General features: G+C 46.1%; 1 protein-coding gene across 1 annotated transcript; it reads right to left on the bottom strand.

The window, feature by feature from the left end:
* Nucleotides 1–908: 908 nt before the first annotated feature.
* On the bottom strand, nt 909–24,668 carry grin1b (glutamate receptor, ionotropic, N-methyl D-aspartate 1b). Its single transcript, XM_068760954.1, has 22 exons — nt 24,638–24,668; nt 22,684–22,940; nt 21,518–21,652; nt 21,153–21,329; nt 17,248–17,310; nt 16,355–16,452; nt 15,999–16,120; nt 12,591–12,765; nt 11,630–11,780; nt 11,249–11,335; nt 10,864–10,999; nt 10,341–10,468; nt 9,000–9,164; nt 8,374–8,492; nt 8,173–8,285; nt 7,947–8,095; nt 7,656–7,813; nt 7,408–7,569; nt 7,230–7,339; nt 6,931–7,076; nt 3,095–3,202; nt 909–974 (listed from the first exon to the last, which is right to left on the bottom strand). Exons 1-22 carry the CDS (start codon nt 24,666–24,668, stop codon nt 909–911), a joined length of 2,856 nt encoding a protein of 951 aa, XP_068617055.1.
* Between the last annotated feature and the right edge of the window lie 531 nt (nt 24,669–25,199).

The raw sequence follows: 25,199 nt of genomic DNA, 5'->3' as shown, positions 1-25,199 counted from the left end.
CTCTAAATTGTTCTCAGCGAGGCATTCCGGCTGTTCGTGAGAGTATTTGTTTCTTTTTTTTTTTTTACACATTAACTTCATTTGTATTGACGGGTTAAAGATGGCCGCTACATCGCGTCTGCAGTGTGTAAACCAAACACCAGCAGGTTTCTACGAGGTTTTCACAGGACTTCAGTTTCAGGCGTGGAGGTAGACGGAGAATGACATCATTAGTAGAAACACAGTGGAGGTGGGCGGTGGCCAAATGTCCAATCCTACAACGGTCAGGGGATAGTGGGTGGAGCCTATGATTCAGGAAGTACAGTAGTTACTGTAGTTCATTTTTCAGGGTTTAAAGCTGTAGTAGGTATTTTGTTTAACTAAATAATCTTTTGTGTAACACTAATGTATAAAAACATCAATCGCAACCAGAGATTTAAAACAAATCGAGGCTAGAAACCGGTCGGTTCCTAGCCTCGATTCAGTCTGGTTCGAGGATCCAAGGGATACCTGTGGTTCCTTCTCAGAGACTCCGCCCACTTTCTACCCTCTAATCAATGATCAGATACCTGATTGACTGACAAGATTCTGTTCAATAAGCATCAGTCAACCAGGTCTCAGATCAACTGACAGGTCGTTGGAGTTTTCAGCAACACGAAATGTTCAAATACTGCCTGGGGCGATCAATTAAATTAACGTGACCAACAGGAAACACAATCATCTGTGCAACATCACCTTTCAAAATAAAATACCTGCTTGTTAAAGACTGCTACATGTATTGGTGTGTGTGTGTGTGTGTGTGATTTGGGATGACAGATGGAATGTGTGTCTTCCTTCCTGTCTAAGAGGATGCTCAGTCTGTCGTGTGCGTGTGTGTGTGTGTGTGTGTGTGGCTCAGCAGCAGCAGTGATGCTCGCTCTCTCTCTCTCTCAGACCACAGTGCTGACAGAGGGATCTGATAGGTTGAGCTGGCCCGTGATGTCAGTTGGGTATGGCTAAAGAGGGAAGGGGGGGAAAAAGACAGAGAGAGAGAGAGAGAGAAAGAGAGAGAAAGGGCAAAGGAGACACACACACACATTAATTCCACTAATTCAGTCTCGAAGCAGAGATGATGGACGTCTGATTTCTCCTAATTTTATAACACTTGTGAATTATTAATCTAATTTAATTTCAGATTTGCTCTTTATTATTACAGGCTTTGTTAAACCAGATGTTTCTTCGTTAGTGTCATGAATTAAACATGATCTTCTTATAATCTGGATTCAGCTCAGCCACAACGTATTAAAGTTTGATGTGTATGAAAAGCAGTCGGCCCCTGTGACTCTTTACATAAGTCATGTCTGAATACGAAACTGCGAGCGCTCCTCCGTTACCATGGAAACACTGTAATTGTGTTTTTCTGGCGCTTCAACAGTTTTCACTTTGTGCTTTTAGTATTAGCTGTGTTTCTCTTCTCTCTTAATAAATAATAAATCATTGGAAGTTAAACTGATCTGAAATCAGTGCCAACAGCATAAATAATGATGTCACTATTACGTACAGCCAGTAGATGGCGATGCATACGTCATATTTGGCATGATTTCTCCATTACTGTGCTTACTATTTTCTGAACAAAGCAGCTATCTTTGAAAGGAGGCACGGCCATAGATCGTTGTGGTCAAAACTGTTGTAGTTGGGGTAGTAGTATTTTTTTATGTACTTGCGTATCATCACATAAACGTCACCGGGGCATGCTGCATCTTGGGATGCAGTGTCGGTAGTATGACATCATCACTCTGTCACATTTATATCTGTCATCTGGTGAAATTTAAGTGACATTTATTCTACTCATTGCCTGTTTAATACTACAATTCCACTCCTAGCAACTATGACTTTAAACCCATTTAGGAACCAGAACCATTGGTCCCCATGACTAAAGGCGAGTTCAGGTAGGAGAAAACATTTGATCGTCAATGCTGCATGGAAAGCGCCTTGAAAAGGTGAATTTTAAATCATAAGTAAAAACTGAAAAATTGCGATGGTTAATAATTTGAGGTATTTCCCCCCCCCCCCCCAAGCAGAAACCCATCCTCAGTTTTCTGTCCCAAAACAGGACTGTCCTCTTTGTGGTCGTGCTTGCAGAGGAGGACAGAGGCAGTGTGTGTGTGTGTGTGTCGTACAGCATGTAGTCTGGACACCATTAAAATCCACCCAGAGAGAAGAAACACTCATATAGGAAATAAAGAGATGAGCACAGAGAGAAATGAGACTGCTGCCACTGACTGGAGGTCAGCGCCACTAACAAACGCACTCCTGCCCCGTTCACCGTCACGTCACGGCCAACCGACGGGGGGGGGGTCAAAGCGTCTCCTGTGGAGGTGCAAGAGACTTTTAAAGTGCGTGGAAGACAAAAAGTCTGAAGACAGACGCGTTTCCTCCGAGGTGACGCTGAAAAGAAGAGAGAGGTGCAGGCAGCGGAAGGTCAAAACCACTGATGACACAAACAATCGGGGGGGGGGGGGGGGGGCTTCTTCTTCAGTCCTGACAGAGCTGGAACGACAGTCAGTTATCATCCGACGGGGACAGCTTTAATCGTCCGTCCTCGCTGGGAGGTTAGAGGGGCGTCTGCCGACGTCCTGTCAAAGGTTAGTGGAAGAAGGATGAAACCTCCCCGGATGGACAGATGAAGGGACGGAGAGATGACAGCAGAGTAAGGAGAGCGACTAACAACGGGACAGGGAGGACGAAGACACAGACAGGACACCGACAGAGAGGACGGATGAGAGGACGGAAAGAGACCACACAGTCTGACCCTCTTCCTTTCTCCTTTGCAAGAGGACGACTTTGGTGTGACACAGGGACATCACGAGCCCTGACCTGACGGCCGGCGCTGCCTGTCTGTCTGTCTGTCTGCCTGTCTGTCTGACACGTGGAAGATAAAGATGGCTGACTGACAGACGGGTGGCCATGACGAGTCAGCATGGATACGACGGAGCTGGGGATGAGATGAGATGAGAGGAGAGGAGAGATGAAGTGTTGATGGAAGAAGTGGAAAAGAAGACAAACAGATGGGCGAAGAAACTAAAGAGGAGGAGGATGAGAGGAGGACAGGAGGATGTGGTCTTCGTCTCCTTACCGTGGCGTCCCCGGAGGCCCTACGCCGTTTGAGGTCGGAGGTCGAAGTGATGGACCTAAAAGAGGTTTTCAGTTTGGGCTCGGGCTCTGCTCTACCACTTTTCCTATCCTAAAATAAATGATACGATAGGTGCACACACACGTTAACACACGCAGCAGAGACACGCCAGCTGTCCGCTGCAGCGCCACACACCTCTCTACACACAGGATCCTGCAGTATAATGGAGCGTAGCATGTGTACTTACACTACTACAGTATTATCCAGCTACACCACAACACGGATACGCTATATATTGTAACATAGCATGGTGCACTGAAAATTAAATTAAAGGCTACACGTGACTTCTACTTATGGCAGTACTTTAAATTCAACAAGGTAACTGTACTTCATCACATTTGAGTACTTTACCGTTATCATTTCACGAGAGTCACAAGTATAAAGTAAAGCTAGCATCCTTTCTAAAGGGAAGCTTCTCTCAATCTTAGTGCAACATTAGCTTCATTAGCATTAAGGCTAATGAGTCTCGCTAAACAGTTCTGCTGCCGGGTCACATTAGCTTGTGCGGTTGTGTTAAATTTATTGACAGTATGGTGAAATACTTCAACCTTTTATTCCATGACCTTGAAGAACTGTTTCATTTAAAAAAATCTGAAATTATTGGTTTGGTCTTAAAAATAACCTGCTGTCTTAGAAAAGACTTCAATAAACACACTTCTTTTTTTAACTCGGCTAAAATAATGTTTTTTCTGACCACAGAGACTAAAATGTCCAGATTTATAATCTAAAACTGTGATATTGAACTAAACAGATTTATTAAAGTAGCTTTACACTGTGTTTTAACCAACAGTCAGTGAACACATCATAAGCCGGGGTGTGTTTGACCTGCTTCAGATGAATTGTATGAAGATAACATGTTTTAAAATGTGACAGTGTTCCAGGACAACTTTTTTTTTCCACGGAATGACGACCTCGGTAACTTTGTGAATGTTTGCTCACAGTTTAGTGGCAGCAACTTTTGAAACCGCATTACAAAATGATTTTGAAAACCATTACTGTTGCTGCGGAAACAGGAAAAAATGTCATCTTTAAGCACAAACTGTGACAACTTGGCTTCAAATATCTCTGTTATGCCACAGATGGATATTCGTGCACGTACTTCACCATCCAGTGACCTTCAATCACCATCTTCCTTTTTTTTTTATGGAATTCTGTGGTGCTGATTTTTAAACGTTACCCTGCCATCTACTGACCTGGCATGCGTACTACAGTGTTTTTAACTAAATCCGGTTGGATGAGGATTCCGTGCACGGCGCTCTGTTGTCATGTAAACGGGGCAGGAGATTATTTCTTAGTCGCCTGCTTCGATAAATCAACAACATTTTCTCTGACTACCTTAAAAGTCTTGAGGTGGCGTCGAGCAGCTGTCACACACTGAAACACGTTCATCTTCATAGACATGATGTTCCAGTAAAACATCGTTTTACCGCCCACAGACGCACAGCAGCTAACATCAATGACATGAGGATCGAACACAGCGACACATTGATCACATGATGCAAAAGAAACACATCCTCAAGAGGGGGCGGGGGGGGGGCAACAAAGATGGCGGATGAGGCCTGATTAAAGCAGTGGTAACACCAGACTGCTGCTTAATGAGGGGGGGTGTTGTACACAGATGATGGGTGGTGATGGCGTTGCACCTCTAACATCAATAAAGACATCGTCACTTTGAACACATCGGTAAGATTTGGGCAAAATCACTGGCAGCACTTTTACTGCAGTAGGTCTGGTGTTATTCTGTATCTTCCTCCTGTCAACAAATGACAGAAAACATCAAACCCACATCGTTTTACAACTGTTAAATCAAATAGCAGGGAAGCAGAAAAGCATCAACGCACGACTGGAAAACTGACGGGAAAAGCAACAAGGCTATTTGAACTTTTCTTCTCCGTCTAACAATCTCTAGAATAAAGTGCTGCAAGCATTTACTGCTATAGGTAGATTAGCAAAAGCATGTAAGCGCTGCTTGTTACGCTACACAGGGCTAATAATACGATCACGATAAAAACCCAACACGGTTCAGTTCTGTATCCGTTAACAAAGTTTGTGTCAATTTATCTGAGACAACGTCAGTTTTAGTGTCACGGTCAAAAGAAACCGTGAGCTTCCTGTCGGGTGTCTGCCTCGGTGTCAGAAGGACGACTTAATCGTGGCTGTACAGGATGTGGACACCAGGGGCTGTGCAAGAAAACGTCATCAAGTTTTCTTCCCTAAAACTAACAGAAGTCGGGACAGTCGTTCTCTGACCATGTTTTGGCTGGTTGTGTCCCATAGGAAAACCTCTAGGAGGAGCTGGAAAGCATTACTGAGGAGAAGGACTCCTGGAATAAACGGATTGGTCTGCTGCCACCGCAAGATGGATGCTCCCAGAACACATCCGTTCGTTACCAAAACGTCAAAGCTGGAGTTTGTTCCAGGAGTCAATTGTGTCTGCACCTTGCTTTGCACCAAATTACTTCCTGATTAGGAACAGAGGCCATTTAGTTGGTGTTACAAAGAGAAATCTGACATTTGATGATGAGAAGAAAAACACAAAACATCACCAGACTTAGAAAAACAAACTGAAACCCGACCAAGGTCCATTTGTCACAGTACCCAGTTTGAATTCAACAATCATTTGAAATGGAAAATCAATTCAACAGTTTGATCATGAATTAAGAACATAGTTTCAATTCAGAGACTGGAACACAATCATACAGACCATGTCCCCAGAGGTTAAACGTGGCTCTGGATCAGTTTCTAGCAGCAGAATATCAGGGCACTGGTCAGGAGGTCATGACAAATATACATCGGACCAAGAACACTGCCCTGCAGTACTCCAAGCTGATACATGGACTCTACTGGACTCGGCTGTACTTCAACGGACTCTGCTGGACGCTAAAGAACTCTACTGGACTAAAAGGAGGTCTACTGATCTCAACATTCAGAATCAAAAAATCTAATTAAAACTTAACAGAAAACTGGAAGTGCAGCATGCTAACAAGCGATAACTTGCTAGCATGATATCAATTATCAACACAGAGCTGAGAGCAGCAGCTGATGAATAGGGAGGACCAGGCTTTTAACAATAAACTCACTCAACGCACTAGCACGTATTACACAGTTTGTGTGCTCCATTTCATGTGAGGTGTTAAATATAATAAAATGCTATATTTTTTGGCCTCTTAATATCTGCGTGCTAACATAAATGCCTTTGTGTGCCAGCCATGACACGCGTGTTTCAGGTTGCCGACCCCTGGGCTACGATATGGGGGTAAATGTCTATTAGACATCGTGTAGTTTTGTCAAGGTTGTCACCCTGAGGGACGAGTCCAGTGCAAAACGATTGCGATGCCGAGAACTGCTACACCATATTCACTACTTTAAAGGGTCCAAGAGGAGTACTCTACCTGCAGTCAGAGTACAGGTAGAGTACAGTTAGATCATAGAATAGTAGTTTGCCTAGAGCAGAGTTCAATAAATTACAGTTAGAGCAGTCAGAGTAGAGTTAGAGTAAAGTTACAGCAGTCAGAGTACAGGTAAAGTACAGTTAGAGTACAGGTAGAGTACAGTCAGAGTACAGTCAGAGTACAGGTAGAGTACAGTCAGAGTACAGTCAGAGTACAGTCAGAGTACAGGTAGAGTACAGTCAGAGTACAGGTAGAGTACGGTTAGAGTACAGGTAAAGTACAGTTAGAGTACAGGTAGAGTACAGTCAGAGTACAGTCAGAGTACAGGTAGAGTAGTCAGAGTACAGGTAGAGTACAGGTAGAGTACGGTTGAGTGGAGTCTCGTACCTGCAGGTTCTTCCTCCAGACGTTTACGGCAGCAAAGGCGAGCTGCATCTGTTTCCTTCGAGCATCTTTGTGTCGTTTGTAGGCAATCTCGATGAAGATGAGGAAGATCCCCGCAACGATGCCACCAGCAACCAGCATGAACACACCTGAGGAGGACAGGTGAGCTCAGGTCTGCGTGTCCTTACATTTACAGGCCGAGCTGTACGGGCAGCTTCAGGATGGCAGCACATTTTACATTTAACAGTCATCGAGATGGACAGCGTTTGGCCTACCACCAATTTGTCGGTCCGTTTTCCTACCTGCCATATTCTCGAAGGTGAGGGTAGCTGGGGCGTTGCTCCTGGAGTCACACTCCTGATACCGAACCCACGTCTTGTCCAGATCCTCCATGAAGCCATTCTCATGAGAGCTGCGTGGAGACGAGAGCGAATCCAATGATCAATTTATAGCAAGATGAGCCCTTTGGACAGTTCCTACCTGAGAATAGCCAGAGAAACGTTCTGTTTCCAAGGACTGTCTTTCCTCATTCCAATCCCGAATCCAGAGCGGAAGAAAAGCTCTCCTGTCGTCACCAGGTCGCATTTCTGTGACGCCTCAAACTCCAACACAGCGCTGTCCCAGATGAATGCGTGAAGTTTACTACAGGGGAGGGGGGGGGGGGGGGAGATGCCTCAGAGGTTGCCCGGAACAACATCGCTCAGGAGCTGACTGGGCAAACGGCCTACTTGTCTCTGACGGCCTGAATGGCCTCAGCAGCGCTCTCGTAGTTGTGCTTCTCCATGTGGCGGTACATGGTGCTCAGCTCCACCTGCCGTCTGAAGTAGATGTCCACCGAGCTCTGCTTCACTGTGGCGTAGATGAACTTATCCGATGGGTTACGCAGCTAAAAAGGTAGAAAACCCCAAAGAACAGCAGAGGATACGAGTCAGAAAGCAATACTAGGCTGGTAGGATAGGCCTACACATACTACTACTACTACTACTACTACTACGTAGCAGAAGCGGGCCACAGCTCACCCTGGGGTCGTTGATGCCAGTGATGCGCTCCTCAGGCCGGTCCAACACAAGGAAGGCTGCCAGGTTGGCAGTATACGAGGCTACGATGATCATAGCAAACCCCGCCCACACCATACCCAGAATCCTGGCTGAGAAACTCCGAGGAGCTCCTAGAGACAGCACCAGATAGGTCAGACAGGGCAGAGAGACAGGCTAGAGGCACAGACAGACAGGCCTGATCACCAACCTTCTCCTATGCCAGAGTTCAGCAACACTCCCCACGAGAACCACATGGCGGAGGACAGGGTGAGGGCGTCTTCTTCTTCTTCTTCACTGTTCACTTTAAACCTTCCGAACGGGCTGCACACACGGACACACGTGGTTGAACGCTCACCGGCTCCACGGTACTGACACTGCTCTTTGAAGGATTCCGCAGGCCGCGGCGTACCTGAACCGGTCTAACAGGTAGAGCATCACTGCCACCACGTGGACCGACAGACCGACTAACAGCCACAGAGTGCTCTGGAATGGCTGCATGAACGAATCCAGAGTGCTGCGAGGGATTTCCTGAACACACACACACACACATCATAGATGTCACATGCTATCAAGAGTCTTTACATGCGAGTAACCAATTCGCTGTTGTCCCAAATTTACACTGGAAATGTCTCAGCTCGCTCCTCCAGTCACGAGACTTTGCTATATATTATATAACGTCCAGAGCTGACCGCGGATCAGTCGGAGGGTGGGTGGACTCTATTGACCCGAATCCTGCTTCCAGGAAGCTGATGAACCGGATCGCTCTGGCCTTAAACGCTCAAAAATATCATACAGACCGAAGGAAAAGAGGCTGACAGGACATCGGCTCAGATTAACTCGCAATAAACAATTTATTCTCATCTGAATAAAGGCGTGACCTGGTCCATCAAGCCCTTCCCCACACTCATTTAACCAATGAGAGCAGAGGACTTTGTCATGTGGCTCTTAGTGAAGCCTTTCGGTCCTCTGCCGGGTTCCCTCCTGGCCTGAGGAGCAGAACCAGGCACAGCGGGCTCCGAGGAGGTGCCGGCTGACCTTCTTGACGAGGATGGTGAGCCCCTGGTACTTGAAGGGCTTGGAGAACTCGATGTACTGAGCACGCTCGTTGTTGATGGTGAGGGGAGCGACGATCATGTCAGCCAGACCTCCCAGCAACTCCCCCATCATTCCGTTCCACTCCTTCTTATTACTGTTGTTCACCTGCGGCAGGAGGAGACGGGAGGTCACATGACTAACGTTGTGTTTATAACAAAAGTTAAGTTGTTGTTTTTTTTTATATTAACTCCTTTCTGTCTACTGGTGTGCTTCAACAGAATCCAGCAGAAGAACCAAAACAATGTTTTCTTAAATGGTGTTGCCATGGCAGCACAACAGATCTCTCACTAAGAAATAGGAAGTTTGATGGTCAAATCAGCAGCACTCCCTGCAGTATCACTTACGTTTGTAGATGGGTTGGTGGAATACGTACTGGAGGTAGTAGTAATACTAACGTCTAGTAGTAGAATCAATCAAAGATGATGGGCTTGTTGGAAAGGAGGTCAAGTTGCCCGGGGCCTCTCCGAGCCAGAAGTCTATGTCTATTAGCGTCCTGATTAGCGTTGCTAACACCAGCGCAAATTTTACTGACCTCATGTCCTGGCGTAAAAACTAAGCGACATGATTTTAAGACAAGTTTCCCGTTTCCGTCCCCCAACGATGTCATCCAGTCCAACATTCCTGCAATGCACCCCCATTATAAAAGCTGAAACCACCCGAAAAGACCCCAAAGATGAAGAAGGATTTAATGAAAACCAGAAGAGACTTAAATTTGGTACCAGTTTAATTTTAGTCACGTTTCTTTGTTAACGTGTTGTGAAGCAGCATGGACCCGTAGAGGTGCCCGTAGAGGGGCCCGTAGAGGGGCGGGTCTGACCTCTGAGCAGAGAATCAACGTGATACCTGATTGGATGATTTTTCTAACTTTTTTATGCATCTCGACCAAAAGATGAATGACACTGTTCTTTGTGTATTTTTTTTTGCATATGCACCGGGATAAATAATAATCCGTGTGTTTAAACACCAGATGCAATGTGAATGTTTAAAGAGAGGGATGAGAGAAAGAAGAAAGGAGATATTCAAAGAGAGGAGGTGATAGTTTCATTTGGAGCAGCTCAGAGAGAGAGAGAGAGAGAGCGAGAGAGAGATAGTAGTGACAAAAATGGCTCTCAGCCTCAACAAGGTCAGAGTCAAGGACAGAGCTGGGGTTGCCGTGGCAACAGACTTGAGTGCACTGGTATTGAATCAGTAAACTGATCACAGACACACCAAATTTAAAGTTAATATATTGGGACTCGGGGACCAAAGCACTGCTGAACACACTTGTACACAAATACTTACTCGCTCCTGCGTGCCAAATTTCCCATCAGCCACCAGGTGAACCTCATAGGTGAAGTTCATGCTCATCGCCAGCTTGATGAGCAGATCGATGCAGAAACCGTAGCAACACTGAGGGACGATGGGCTGACCTGAAAGCACACAGCAACAGGTGGCGTGAACGTTCGATCGGTCAGGTTAAAGATCGATCAATTTAATGTTCCGTTTTCTCCCGATGCTACAAAAAACATGTCAGACAGCAACAGTTGTGTGGGCGGAGTTTCCTCACGCGGGGGTCAGACCTGTTCAGAAATGTGTCCAATAGGAAGACAGAGTGAACACGAATGGTAGCAACCAAGACACAAACATCAAAGACGTTTGAAGGATTTTACATTTACAGGTTTTCCGGGGCAGATGTTCGGTTTAGAGGTCGAGCCACAATACAGATTCTCATCAGAGAATGATCAGTTACAAGAAAGACAACTTCAGAGAAAGGAAACCCCAGCACTGGTACTCCGGTGCCGCACCTGTGTAGGCGTGTGTTTACCTGGGGTGGTCCCGTTGGGTCCGGTACAGATCACCTTCTTGATTAAGACTCCATTGACGGTGTGCTCCTCTTTACACGTCCCGTCAGTCTTTGTTGGCTTCACATAAACAAATGGTTCCTGATGGATTGTCACAATCTGAACACACACAGAGAACAATATGTGGCAATATGTAATCAATAAGTGATCATGTTGTTGTACCCTGTACATCTTTTGCTTGTTTTTTTCCCCATTGTGTACATTTTATATTTTGAAAATCCTGTTTTGTATTTTTGATGTTCAACCTGGACCAGACTCTGATGAGCAGGATATTACCATGTTCCAGGTTCTGGCTCTGGACCAGGTTCTGACTATGGACCAGAATCAGCAGTATCTTCAGGACTGTACCTTTAGTCTAGTCGACATCTGGTAGCCAATGGGCTTCTCTGTCTCTCCTCCAGGCCAGATGATTTTCCTCTGAGGGTTCATTACAACCTGAAACACACCCCGGCTGTGATGTAACGTCAGTCTCACTCTGAACGACTAGTGACATCATCAATACTGCGTCTGTTCAAAGATAGTCGAAGAGGCAGGAGGACGTCCTGCGATGGTTTACGCTCTAAAACACATTCCTCCCAGCTGGGGATTCCCAGAGGACCCAATATAAAACGGTTGACCGGAGACGCCCCCTGATGACATCACCGAAAACAATCACTACTGGATCTGTCAGGTGTATCAGGCCCAACCAGATGTGGCTGGGTGTGAACTGGCGGGACTCCCGTCAGTTACCTGCGATCCGTTGAAGACTCCGACCTGGACGAGGCGACCCGGCTTCTGTTGGTAGTTCAGGATGCTGTAAGTGGCGAAGCGGCGGTCGCCATCGTCGTTGAACTCGATCCGTCCAGTCAAACCATCAGAGTACTTGGATGACATCAGCACCCTGGAGAACCAGTCAGGGAGCAGTACGGTCAGCTCAGTGTCGGCATTGGAGCTGATGACGCCGACTGGGAGCGCATCAAGCTAATAGAACGGGCCTGGACGGTTTATTCAGCGGAGACAACCTGGAGTTGCATGTTTTTATATTTCCATTTGTTGAACTATGACTCAAATAGGAATCGAGTCTTATAGAACCGACTGATATCTGAGCTGAAGCCTCACAGCACCAAGTGAGGGGGGGGGGTTATTCCGAACATGCTTCATGATGTCACGCTGCTGGTCACTACACGCTAATGAGGTCAAGTGCATGTTCATGTGAGGGAGGGGGAGGGTAAAGTCCTGTAACAACCTTCATGGTGCAGCGTGAGTCGAGCATCTTCATTTAAGAAAATGTAGCAAGAATTACCGTGTGTCTGTTCGGTGTGTGCGCGTTTAAGCATTAATAGTAATATCACAGAATCATATACTGTCATAGTGAGAATGGGGATAGTAGTACTACTAATAGTAGTACTAATAGTAGTAGTAATAGTGCTAGCACAGCCAGAGGGGTCTACATACTCCTCCGGATAATCGTGAAGGCATGTCATTCATCTATGTGGCTAAACAAAGTCTGTTGTCATGGAAACAACACTGACGCCGCTGTTGTCAGTACCAAGAATCACCTTGGAGCTTAATTAAATCTCACAGAACGTGTTAATGAAACCTGCTCCAGAGTTGGGCGGCTTCGGGCTCTGTTCATGTGGATCCAGCGTTATTCTTAAGGAACCATTTTCGTACTCGACTGTGGTTGACCTTTGACCTCGGAGGTACCGACCGTTTGAAGAGGGGTCCCGTCCTCCAGATGTTGGTGTTTCCGACGCAGCCCCGTGGAGGCTCGGTGATGTTCTCCTTCTCAAACAGCTCCTGAAGAGACTGAGCCACCACGGCAACGGCATCCGTGATGTGCGCCGATTCGTTCTTACCGTTGATGAGTTGAAGGCCTAGCAGGCCTGGAAAAACACACACACACACACACACACACACACACACACGCACGCACACGCGCACACACGCACACACAACAGAATGTGTCAGACACACAGACACACTTAAATAGGCTGCAAACTGAAGACTGCCCTCGTTCATACACACACCTTAATTAAAACTCTCACACACACTTTAATTTAATTTTACAAATGTAACTAAAAAGGTGCTTCAAACACACACACACACTCACACACACACACACACACACACACACACACTCAGGGCTTCAGGCGACAGGCCAGTGTTCAGTAATGCTAAACTGCATGCTGGGAGTTCACTCTGAGAATAGAGCCGTTTGTCTCTCAGGACAGGCGAAGCGTCACCGAGACATTATGAACGGCGTTTCCCTTCAGCAGAAACCCGTCACACTGCAACGAAAAGTGTCCACATCTGTCCCCTAGGTGACCGACAACTGTCTAGCACTGTTAGCATTCCCCACGGAGAAAATTAGAACAGTTAGCTAACCAGCGAGCTAGCACTTTTAATTTTATCCATCGACCCCCGAGAGAGAGATAATCGGAACTGCTAGCTAATATTTCTGACGCTAAGATGAACAACTGGCTAACACTCTTCGCAATCCCCACTGAAACAATCAAGTCCAATTAACTAAGTTTCCGCCACAAAAATCATAGTTTGCACTTTGCTAATGTTGTCATTTATGAATCAAGAATAGCTGAATAAAACTATGAGACCTGGGCACTGAGAGCAAAGACAGATAACGCGTCCTCACAAACTTTTGAAAACAGTTTTTTACCATTTAAAAATTTAAGCTAAATGGTGCAGAAAACCGATCATTTGTAACCTTTCCAAAATTTTATTAATGTGCAGAATTTAGTTAACTAGTGTCACTAACTAAACTGAATTTGATCTACTGGAGCATAACTTCTTACTTCCAATGAAGAATGCTAACATTTAGCAGAGTGTTGTTCACTGAGCTGAGCACCAAATGCAGAGACATTTTCATCATTGTGTGTCAAGTGTCTAGTGAAGATCAACAACTTTGAAATCCATAATGTCGCAGTTCAGCTTCAGACATTTCTATTGAGGGAATCGTTTAAAAAACAGGCTACGTACAGATACGGGGGGAGGGGGGGGGGGGGGGGGGGCGGACGACAAAAGAACAATCGAACGCATTCCAGGAATAAAAGCCCTGCAGTGACAGCTTCATTCTGAAGGTATGAGAAGTAGGGCACCGATGCACAATGCAAAATATATTTAAAAATAAATATATTTGAAAAGAAACAACCAATAATTATTTTAAATATTATTTGTGTTTAACAGTGGGAATATGCTGACTCTACTGGGCATGTAGAAATAAAGCCAGTAGGTCTTTGCTATTGAACTATTTTACCATTAAAATGAGATCAGACTTCCTGCTGTGGCTGAATACAGTTGTTGTATTTGAACTCTCCTAATTTGTTTTTCAATACAAATACAGGGTAGGCCTTATCATTGATACGATCACTGATAGCCTACTGGTACATAGCACATCTAATTTAGCAGCAACGCAAAGCATTCAAATCATTTCTAAATGTCATTGTACTGTCTAACATTAGTCACAAATAAATGCGCTCTTCACGTTTGATGTCATTTCTTTTGTAAAGCTGGTCTCAGTTCTCCAGCAGAAGCAAAAAAGACTGATTTAATGGATTGATTGGTCAAAATGGTCACTCGTGCTACTGCTAGTGGTTGTCGTGGACCAAGTAAGACCTATGAGGTGTGCTACATCACAACAAAAAGGTTTTAATTCCCTAAACAGAAAACTCGAGCGCCAACAGAAGCAAAACAGCTGAGGACGATTTTCAGAGTGCAGTCTCACGACACGTTTTTGACACATCTGACGACAGATGCGGATGTGTGAAAAAGGTTCACATCACTCGTGCAGCAGCTGGTTGGTGAGGATGTTTTTCTGAAATAAAAACGCCTCGGCAACAGAGCGGGGAGCCAATTACCCAGCAGCCAGAGAGAAGCATCTACAGCATGAGGGCAGAATGTAGTACTACACAACAACATAATAATGATAATAATAATAATAATAATTTTGATAATAATAATAATAGACCCAAAGTCAAATGTTGTGTGCATACTTTTGGTCCTATACTATAGGCAGGCCAACTGAGTAATTGGCTGACAGTATAAACCCCGCCCCCTCTGTGGTAAAGCAGGCTCCATATTGCAGTGGGCAGGGCCTCCTTTGACCAATGGCAAAGGGCAAAGCAAGCAGGAGACAGGAAGCAGCGGCGGCATCTTACCAGTTGTTCAGACACACGTCAAGGTAACCATGGAGACAATAGCTGTTTACAAACCCCCGATTAGAACCCCCCTTAACCCCGCCCCCATCGACCCCCCCTTCCCAGATAGCAGCACACTACAGTCTACTGTGAGGACGGGCAGATGGGCGACACACACTATAGAAGATGAAACAAACAAAAAGATGTTAGACACATTTAAAGCCACACAGTACCAGAGCCAGAAGAGCAGGCGGCGGTAAGAACCTTTAAACAGGTGTTCTTAGACGATGTTTAAACGTTCAACCAATCAGAACCAAGAACCCGGCCGGACACTCGGAAGCTAACTGACAGCGACAGGGATTAGCTTCCGTCATCAGAGAGAGAAAAGAGAGCGAGAGAGAGCAGCCATGTTTCCATCCAGTCAGTTCCTAGTCACATGACGAACAACATACATATTAAACATAGATTTGGCTCCAAGATGTTAGCGGAAACCAAAATCACCTGAGAGAAAACCTACCTGGCTAACAGATTAATTACATTTATGTCTGAGATGTAATCGTTGCTTAGTGACATCATCTGGCTCGTTTTCCTTTGCTTCCTCCGTACCTGGACTCGTTTCAGGGGTTGGGCATTGCTGACAGGAAGCAGATTTTTAAACGTGCAGCATCGCGACGCCCTGATGTCTGAATTCAGCATGAAAGCCTTCGACCCACTGCTACAAATATAGCAACACCGTGTGACAGCAGCTCCTGCTGATGAGCTGCGGCAGCCATTTGTGATTCGGCAGCTGATGGCCAATAAACAGCTTCATCCTGCTGACGGGCTTTTATTCGTCCCGTCAACACTTCGAAACGACTGCTGCTGCTGTTCGCTGAACTGGGATGGAAGCAGAGCTGAGAGAGCGAGAGAAGCCCCCAGAGTGGGGAAGAAGAATGAGGAGGAAGAGGAGCCAATGGCTGGCGTACCATCTGGAGCTTCACTTAGAGCTTTGCCGGTCATCTCGCGCTCGCCGACCAGCCAGACGTAACCGGCGCCGGTCATGTTGAGCTGACGGGCGGCTTTATACACCCCAGCAGCTTCGTCCTCGCTGCAGAAACAAATAAAGATGGATGAAGGCGCAATCAAACAAGGCCCCCCCAAGAAAAACACTCTAAACTGCATGGCGACGCCTTAACGACCATCTAAACATCCTGCAACAGCCTGAATAGCATTTGTTTTTTTATCGTTTTTCGAACAGTATTACGGAACGACAACCGAGCTGCATATGACAGCGTAATCGCAGCCTAGCAACCAGCCACAGCCCTGGCGTCCTGGGACAAACCTGGCAGACAGGATGATGACTCGGGCCTCCAGGTCTTTGGCCTCCAGCAGCAGAGCCGTCAGGTTGGTGTCCTGGCTGAACAGCAGCACCTTCTCCGCCTGAACAACCGCCATATTGAGCGACGATGGGGGGGGCAGCGGCGGTCAACGTGTCGCACGGTAGGACATTGAGAAACACGGCAGAACAAAACACCACAGAACAGATCATAGGACACAAATCATTAGCTCTGACGTGCCAGACTTTCGTCCCCGTCCCACCCAGAAAACACAGTCCCTGCCTCGGCCATGCTCCCTCTCAACCACGCTACGTGTGGGAAGAGGGGGCAGGGCTAAAAGATGGAGGTCTGCTCAACTGAAAGAAAACTCAAAGCTCTACAGAAAAAGGGGCAACAAGTTGTGTGTGGTGTGGTGGCACATGCAAAGTTTCAAGACTCCAACCAACCAATCAGGAACGTGCATGTTAGAGAGCTCTGATGCAATCGCAAATTAATAATAATAATAAATAAAATAAAGAGTCAAGTGGAGAGAAGAAGGAGGAGTAGGGAGGCGGGGTGTTCGGGAGGAAGGAGTGTAGTGAGAGGATCCCGGTGGGCGCTGTCCCTCATATCTGCAGACAGAGCCAAGCCTCAGCCTGGCTGCATGCAACCCTTCACAGGGAGGAGGAGGAGGAGGAAGAGGAAGGGCGTCTCTCCTGCAGGTGTAAACCCATTCTCGTTGTGCAGGAATCATGGAAAACCAAAAGAAAGAAAGAAAAAATGTGCCACCAGGATAATAGTGTATCTCTGGAGCAGGGTTGGATTCTGGGTGGGCGGGGCTGGCTGGTTCTTGGCTACTACTGGGCGAGCTCAGAGATTGGTTGGGCGGCGTGCATCATTTCACCATGCAAGTTGATACCTTGGGTGTTCTCCTGAAGTCAAAGTTCTGTTGGTCGAGGTTGTCATAGTTCCTGATTTTAGTCTGATGGGTAATGTACACAGAGAAAATATGCAGACACAAAAGAAGGTTACAGACAGTCAGAGAAAATGGAGGCCAATAAAGCATCCAACCAATGAGAGTGTGTTTCTTGAGCCGGTTCAGGAGGCTGACGGGACGCCGGAGCACGCAAACACGTCACAGACTGTCCACCTGTCTGTCCACCTGTCTGTCCACCTGTCTGTCCACTTACACTTACTTAATATTTCACAGTTGGGATTGCGTAATTTGTTCATCACTGCTAACTATTAGCATGCTATAAATCTCAGCAACGTCTCATCTTCAGTTCCGATGACATTAGCTTAGCATGCTACTGAGTTGTTTGCATTATTAGTGTAAAGTCGACTGCTGGACGTGGTAGAAATATTTTAATTACATTTCAAATGTTTCCTTTCTGTATTTTAACACTGTGTAAAATTCGGTTTATATCCTCCGCTATATTTAGTTTGGGGGGGATAAATATAAACCTGAAATGCTGTGAACATGACAGCGTTTTATTTTTAGAGAAGACGGAGAACGAAGAAGCAAAAGCCAGCTCTGATCATTTCAACATTTCACACCCAATCACACGAACAATATTAATAAATATATGATGGCACCACAGGGAGCCAGAACTAAAAATAACATCTGATTTTACATGTTTTAATCTCTTCATGTTCATTTATTCCGCTGTTTCTTTATATCCATGACTTCTGCACCGTTGACTTTCACCTCAGGTTGTTAGCATGATAGCATGACCTGGGAACCTTTTATATCAAAATGCCAGCATAATGTCACGAGCTCGCTAGGACATGTTAGCGTCCATTCTGTTAGCACGACATAAGATTTGACCTCAGCCTGTTAGCATCTTGACCTACTCTATTTTGGACCAGTTAGCAACATCTGTCTGTTATGTACCGGTAAGAAGCTAACGTCTTCAGATGTTGAGTCGGTGAAGTGTTTGTCAGTCAGCAGACTGATGTCACAAACCCGTGCGAGTTGCAACGAGGTTTAAATTTTACTGGCGGATGGAACCGAGCTGAGACTTTGCCCCACAAAAAAACGTCCTCTGATGTTAAACTGCTGTGACGGCAGAGTGTCCCATTAGTCCTCCACTCTTCCACTCTAAATGTTAATCTCATTAAAATTACATCCTGAAGCGAAGTCTCAGATCAGCGCGCGCGCACACACACACACACACTACTTTAAAAACCCTCACACTGGTTCTATAAAGCTATCTAAATGAAACTTAAATGTTTGTATTAGTTTCAGAGCTTTTTCCTAAATATGTAACGTTTAACTTTCGTGTCTAACTTTGGGGACGTTTGAAAGTTGCTTTGTCCACCAGTGATGCCTGTAAATACATCCTTATTCCAATAGATCAGTTGATCTATTGTGTTTACAGACAGTTTTATCTCCGTTGTCTCCACAGAGTCGACTCCAGTGTAGCAACGGCCTGCTGTGATATTCATCAATACTTCATTATAGATGCTTAATTCAGAAACAATATTACACGCTGCAGTTCTGTTCACCTACTTTAATGTGCTGTAATATTCATGAGTCTCACTGTGGCTCGTCTCTCCATCACAAAGCCACATCATAACTTCTGGGGTACCCGCTAACTTTAGCCTTAGCCTATTATTATGACGACATCATTAACGATGAGCACTAGCATTAGCACGACATCTTGACCCGTTAGCTTTAACGTCAGTCTGGTAGCATGATTATCATGATGCATTACTCTTAACCTTAATCTATTAGCATGACGTCATGGCCTGCTAGCTTTAAAATGAGTTTGTTAGCATATTATTGTGAACCATTAGTTTTAACTTTTTTATATAATATTCTGACCTTTTGGCTTTAATCTTTTAATCATTTAACATAAAGAAACAACTTCTTAGCCTTTCCTTAGCATATTAGCATAACATCATGCCCTGATAGCATTCAAATTAATTTTTTAGCATGTTATAATCACTTCTTAGCTTTCGTCTATTCGCATATCATGGCCTCATCCTACTAAAATGAAGGATCTGATACCGATTACAAATAGTCTGTCTTGTTTTTCGCTCCTGATGGCGATCTGTCCATCGCTCTGTCTCTATCTGTCCTGTCCTTCATCCGTCTGTGACGAGGTTGACGGCTGCGATGCGTTTGCTGGTACTCCAAGGCTCCTTTAGTGTTGAGGCGATGAGAGGCCAGAAAAGAGACGGAGGTGAAGAACTGAACGATGACGCGGACAGACGGACTGACAGGGGGAGAGACAGGTCTGAAGGAAAAGTACATTTAAGAGAAAAGAATCAAAAATGAGAAGAAGGAAATAAATCAAACCTCCACCAAGACTTGACACAAACGTTAGAGACCGAATAAGAGGCACGAGACACAGGTTCTCCAGGTCGGAGCAGCGGATGCTAAGAAAACGATGACAACAAAAAGCATCACTGTTGATGAACATTCAACATTTACATGCACATTCGTGTCCGAGCCTGTTCTGGATCACATGCTAACGTACCGCCCAGAACACAGCCGGTCCGGAACACTTCATAAACCGACCGTTAGCAGCTGCATCACTGAGGCACACAGACCGTGCTGCAGCGGAGACGGATCAATCAGCGGTGATTTGACCCCGAGCTCAGGGGCAGGAGGGAGCGAGAGAATGAAACCGGTTCATTCTGAGCTGACTGATCTTTATTATCGTTGTTGTTAGGACAGGAAATGGGAAGGAAATGTTGGCGGTTGACATGGGGATCCGAAGAAGCTGCTCAACGTGGAGATCTAGAATCTGTTTGGATAAAGTTAGACATGTGACCATTACAGCCAAAGAGAAAACTGCTGCCGTCTGCTCTCCTCCATCAGCTCCAAGTTCAAATGGGAGCTGATGAGGATGTTGGCACTCTTACTTTGAAATAAAAGGTGAAATGAGTGGAGAATTGACATTCTGATCGTGTGATTGGCCGAGTCCTCATCACGTGATCGCTTGTCGAGGTGTGTTGGGAACCCTCCCATCATGCACTGGGGTAAGAGTTTCATTTGTCTTGCTTTTTGTGATGTTATTGGTTTTATCTTAACAAGACTTAATACTTCCATTCAGTCATCTTATTGATAGGCTTGGGTTTGAATGATTGTTGTTACGGTAACATGTCATATATAATACATCTGCTGCTATCTTGATAAAGCTATCAATAAACCAATCAGTCTTGGTGGAGATTTCAAAAAATTTAAAACAAAGGAACACAAAATAAATAAAAGAGAAGCTGCTGATGGCGGGATGATGGAGAAGTGATGGAAAGAGGAAGAGGAAGGGTTGAGTGGAACCTGCATTTATGAGGGGGTGATGGGAGGATGATGGAGGGATGACGGAGGAGTGATAAAGAGAGAGCAGTTTCAGGCCTTCAAACGTGTTGAAAAAATCCAAGAAACCTCAACAAGAAAGGAGAAGAAGAAAGCAGGGAGTAAGAGGAGTAATATGATGAAGGGGAGGAGTAAGAAGCTGAGGAAGAGGAGGAGATGAATGAGGAAGGGTCACACCTATCGCTTCACACCTCCTCTTCATTATTGGCCTGTGTGAGCTGCTCCTCTCCTCCTTAAAGGACATCTACTGCTCCATAAACTCCCTCTACAGGCGCAACCGGAATGCGATTGGCTTGATGTCACATGACCTCAAGCCAGCTTGTGATTGGTCGTTTGGTTTGCAACATTTAATGCCGTTGTTAGATTTACTCAGGTTCCAGATTAGACACTGAGAAACTGCAGTCTGACAGATGGAGGTGAGCCGACACACACACACACACACACACACACACACACACACACCTGTGTGTCGTGTGCACGTGCGTTTTGATGCCGCTCACCTTGGTCTCCCTCTCCTCCAGCAGCGTCTCCAGTCTCTTCTGAGCGGCTCGCCCTTCGTGGTCGTCGCTGACGATCAGGATGATGTGGTTCCACCGGAACTCTCTCATCAGGTCGAACCAGACTTGAGCCTGGTGGGAATACGGAGGCACCGTCCTCAGGAACGACAGGTGGATGCTCTGAAAGGGGGAGGGGCTAGTTAGCGACAACCATCCTGGGAGCACCGCGGCGGCGGCGGCTCGACAGATCGTTCGGAACATTTGTAAATACCGACACCAATGCGCTTCAATTGAACCGATCTGACAGGAAGAGAAACCACTGAAAACAGGTTTGAGCGTCGTCGGGAGGAAGCAGTTGCCATGGTTACCTTGTCAGAGTAGATGGACATGCGCGTCGTCAGGCCGACCACAGGGATTCTGTAGAAACCGGCGGTGTAGGAGACCGGGGTCGGAGTCAGGTGGTCATTGGACTGAGGAGGGTGGCTGACCAGGATGGCATACACCTGTAGAAGAAGAAGAAGAAAGGAAAAATAGAGAAGAAGAACGAGAGATGTGCTGATGTTTACGTATGAAAAGCTCCGCGGGGCTAAAAAACAGGCAAATAAGGAAGAATGAAGCAACAAATTCTGAGATGCACACCCAGAAAGAACAATGGAGCGGTCACAGAGGAGAACGAGGTTCCAAATGAGGAACCGAGAGATGCAGCAAAGACAAGAGGGTGGGAGAGGCAGAAGAAGAAGAACGCTGACAAGGAGGAAGAAGAGGAGAAAGAAGGAATAGGACAAGAAAGAGAGATGAAAGGAGCCAGCGAAGATGAGAGAGGAAGAAAAACAATAAGATCAGTGGAGGTACGGCGAGTCGGGTATTTTCACACGCCGGTATTTATACTTTTACTCTGCGAATAATCTGAATACTTTCATCACAACTGTGTTTGTGAGGTAGAAATAATTTAGACATGTCCCAGCGGCCTGGTGCGTGTGTGTGTGTGTGCGTGTGTGTGTGCGTGTGTGTGTGCGCGTGCGCGTGTGTGTAATCCACCCATCCCTCCTCTGGGAGGATGGCCGGATTACATCTCTGTTTCTGCAGCGAGCGAGAGCGTTAATCTGACGTCCAGCGCCGCCATGTTGGCCTCCTTTCCAACGTTACGGGAGGATCTGGGATGATCTCCGCTCCTCTTCCTGTTCCTCTTCCTGTCCTCCGTGAGCCGAGTTCAAACTCGGACCGTTGGGAGGATTCGTGCTCGCTGACATCCTGAATGATCATGTGACCACCTGCTGAAGGCGGCGCCGTTTTGACATTTGAAATCTTTTCTGAAAGAATGTCTGAATTGGAAATTTTCCTCTAATTTACAGGTTTATGCTAAGCTACGCTAATCGGCTACTGTCCGTAGCCTTTTCTCACAACTTCTGTGAAAATGGTAACAAATAAAAATACTTTTTTTAAAGGATCAGTTCCAACTCTTCTTTAAAGTTCTCATGGGAAGCATGAATCCAGCTTTGAAGCCGGCGGGGTCGGGGACAGGTGGCGCCCTCACCTGGTTGGAGATCAGGTCCTCGCAGACGGACAGCGCCATCTGGATGGCGTTGGGTTTGTGCGTCACAGAGATGGCGTTCATCTTGAACTTCTCTTTTCCGTACAGAGCGTTGGCCTGGCTCACCGCCTCTTTAAACACCTGCTCGTAGCGCTTCTGGCTCAGGACGGCGCCGATGTTCACCAGCCGGGGCTCGCAGCCGCCACGGGCCACCGAGCAGCACTGCAAGATGGCGAGGAGGAGCACGCCGCGGAGCTCCACTGAGGAAGAGGAGAAAGAGAGGAAGAGAGGACACACATCGTCAGTCACGGGAGCAGCTCTGGGAATTTTAAAAGCGTACGTTGAGAGCCCAGCCCAGCGTGTTAGCATGCTAATATTAGCATGTGCCAATGCTCATTGATTTTTTCAACGTCACCCCCCCCCCCCCCCCCCCCGCCCCCGCCATGCTTCCTGTCGGGACATACCACTGATCCATGGCGCCCCAGAACAGAACCACAAACCTTCTGGGTCTGATCTAGATGGTTCTGAACTGGATCTTCTGGAGCCCGGATGTAGATCTGGACCTAAACTGGGACTGAAGGTTGGCTGGGTGTTTGAACTACGACCCGTAGATGGTGGTGATGATGATGATGATGACGATGATGAGACCTTTGAATGTAAAGTTTGTGTTTTTAGCCCGAGGTCAAACAGGGATCCGCCCCTTTTGTAACTCCCTCACTTTCTAACACTAACTCCGCCCCGTTTTTCCAGGAATTCATCACGTGACACTCCTCCCGAGGTTCAATAAAAATCCGTCCAGCTGTGACGTCATCCAGCCAGCAGACAGACACGCAGGTGAAAACCTTTTCCTCTGGCTGTATGACGTCATTTTAACAACAGGTGATGACGAGGCGGCGCTAATTAATGCAGATTGATTGATTTTTAATGACATCACGAGCGCCCGATAATAAAAAGCAACCGGTGACTTACTGTTGAAAACGACACCGGACACCGGCGCTGAATTCCGTCACAGAACCGGGTTATCGGTCTCCTGTTGATCGATTCCAATCACGGTGCGCGTGTTCCCCGGTCCAGCCCGGTACCGTCAGCGTGCGGTCGTCCGGTCCCAGACTCAGGTCCTGAAGGTTAAAGGTGTTCGGTTGATCGGTAATTAATCAACGTGAGTCTGAAGCGGCGACAATCTCCGGCTCCGGTCGTGATTTCTTCCATCGATTATCGATTTGTCATTGATGGCTGGACGGCTGGCACTGTTGATCCGGTGTCCGGTTGAATCATGACGTCAATCAAGTCAATCAAACGTTAACGATCGGTTCTGGTTTTAACGGGCGCTCTCCCGGTGATCGGTCCGTGCCCGTTCGTCGGTGCTCAGATGACCTGATGCTCACGAGCCCCGCGGTCCGTCCTTGGATCTCGGACTCCCGCTCCCGGAGAGATGAGAAGAAGCGCGCGACCGCGGGACCGCGCGCGCGCAGAGCCTCTCTCTAGTGTTTACAATGAGGCGACGCGTGCATGTGCGCGCGATCCGAATCATCGCATTAATCTTTATTTATTATCAGTGATCAATTATATCTCGCCCATTGACTGCTGGGATTGGCTCCAGCTTGGCCCGTGACCCGATAGCGGAATAAGCGGTTAGAAAATGAAATGATCAATTATAAATTAATTTAATGGTTTTTTTTTATTAATTAATGTCATTAATAATATCAATAAAACTTTAATTAAATAAAGCCTAAGAGACTGATTCAAACAAAATAGCAACAAACCAATTTAAATAAAGGTTTAGAATGAAATAAAGACATAAATGAATGATTAAAATGACTAAATATCAAACGTCACCACTAATAAGGTTTATGTATATATTTATATGTATGAGTGTATTATTTATCTTATTGTATTTATAAGAATAAAGGGCAAACATGTCATGTGACCTCAAACCAGGACCATCACACTGACGTACCGTTTTTGGAGGGTACCCGCCTCACCTGCATGTCACAGATACCAATCAGACCTGTTTACCTGTGGAATGGTCCAATCAGATTGTTCCGCCTCATTCCTGACACGAAGTCAAGGTTTAAATAAGGTTTTGTTAATCATCACAATTTGTCGTCTCCTTCTTGGCATTATATTGAACACCTCATACACTACAGGCATGCACGGTTGCTACGGCGATGTGGACTTAGTGCCAAGCCCTACTGTGGTTGCCAAGGAAACAATCATCTCTAACACTGATTTCTCCCTCTGCTCGCCAGATTTACTAATTCACACATAAACACATGGTGTCGCAACAGATGGTGTGTTTACATTAGTCTAGAAACTGGACCAGATCCAGAAAATCAACCTGCCTCTGGATCAGTTTCTAATCGTCCAATCAGAGCGCTCCACACTCTGTAGGCCTGTAGGTAACAGTGAACTTTGTATATCTTTATTTTGGGGAATGGATACAGATCTGGTGTCATATATAGGATGTATGGTCATTTCTATAGCAATAGCCTCTGAGACTCATGGGTAATGTAGTCTGT

This window comes from Brachionichthys hirsutus, chromosome 4 (genome assembly GCF_040956055.1).
Source record: "Brachionichthys hirsutus isolate HB-005 chromosome 4, CSIRO-AGI_Bhir_v1, whole genome shotgun sequence".
Lineage (NCBI taxonomy): Eukaryota > Metazoa > Chordata > Actinopteri > Lophiiformes > Brachionichthyidae > Brachionichthys > Brachionichthys hirsutus.
The sequence above is the reverse complement of the archived record's forward strand: the minus strand, read 5'-3'. Positions and strand labels throughout refer to the sequence as shown.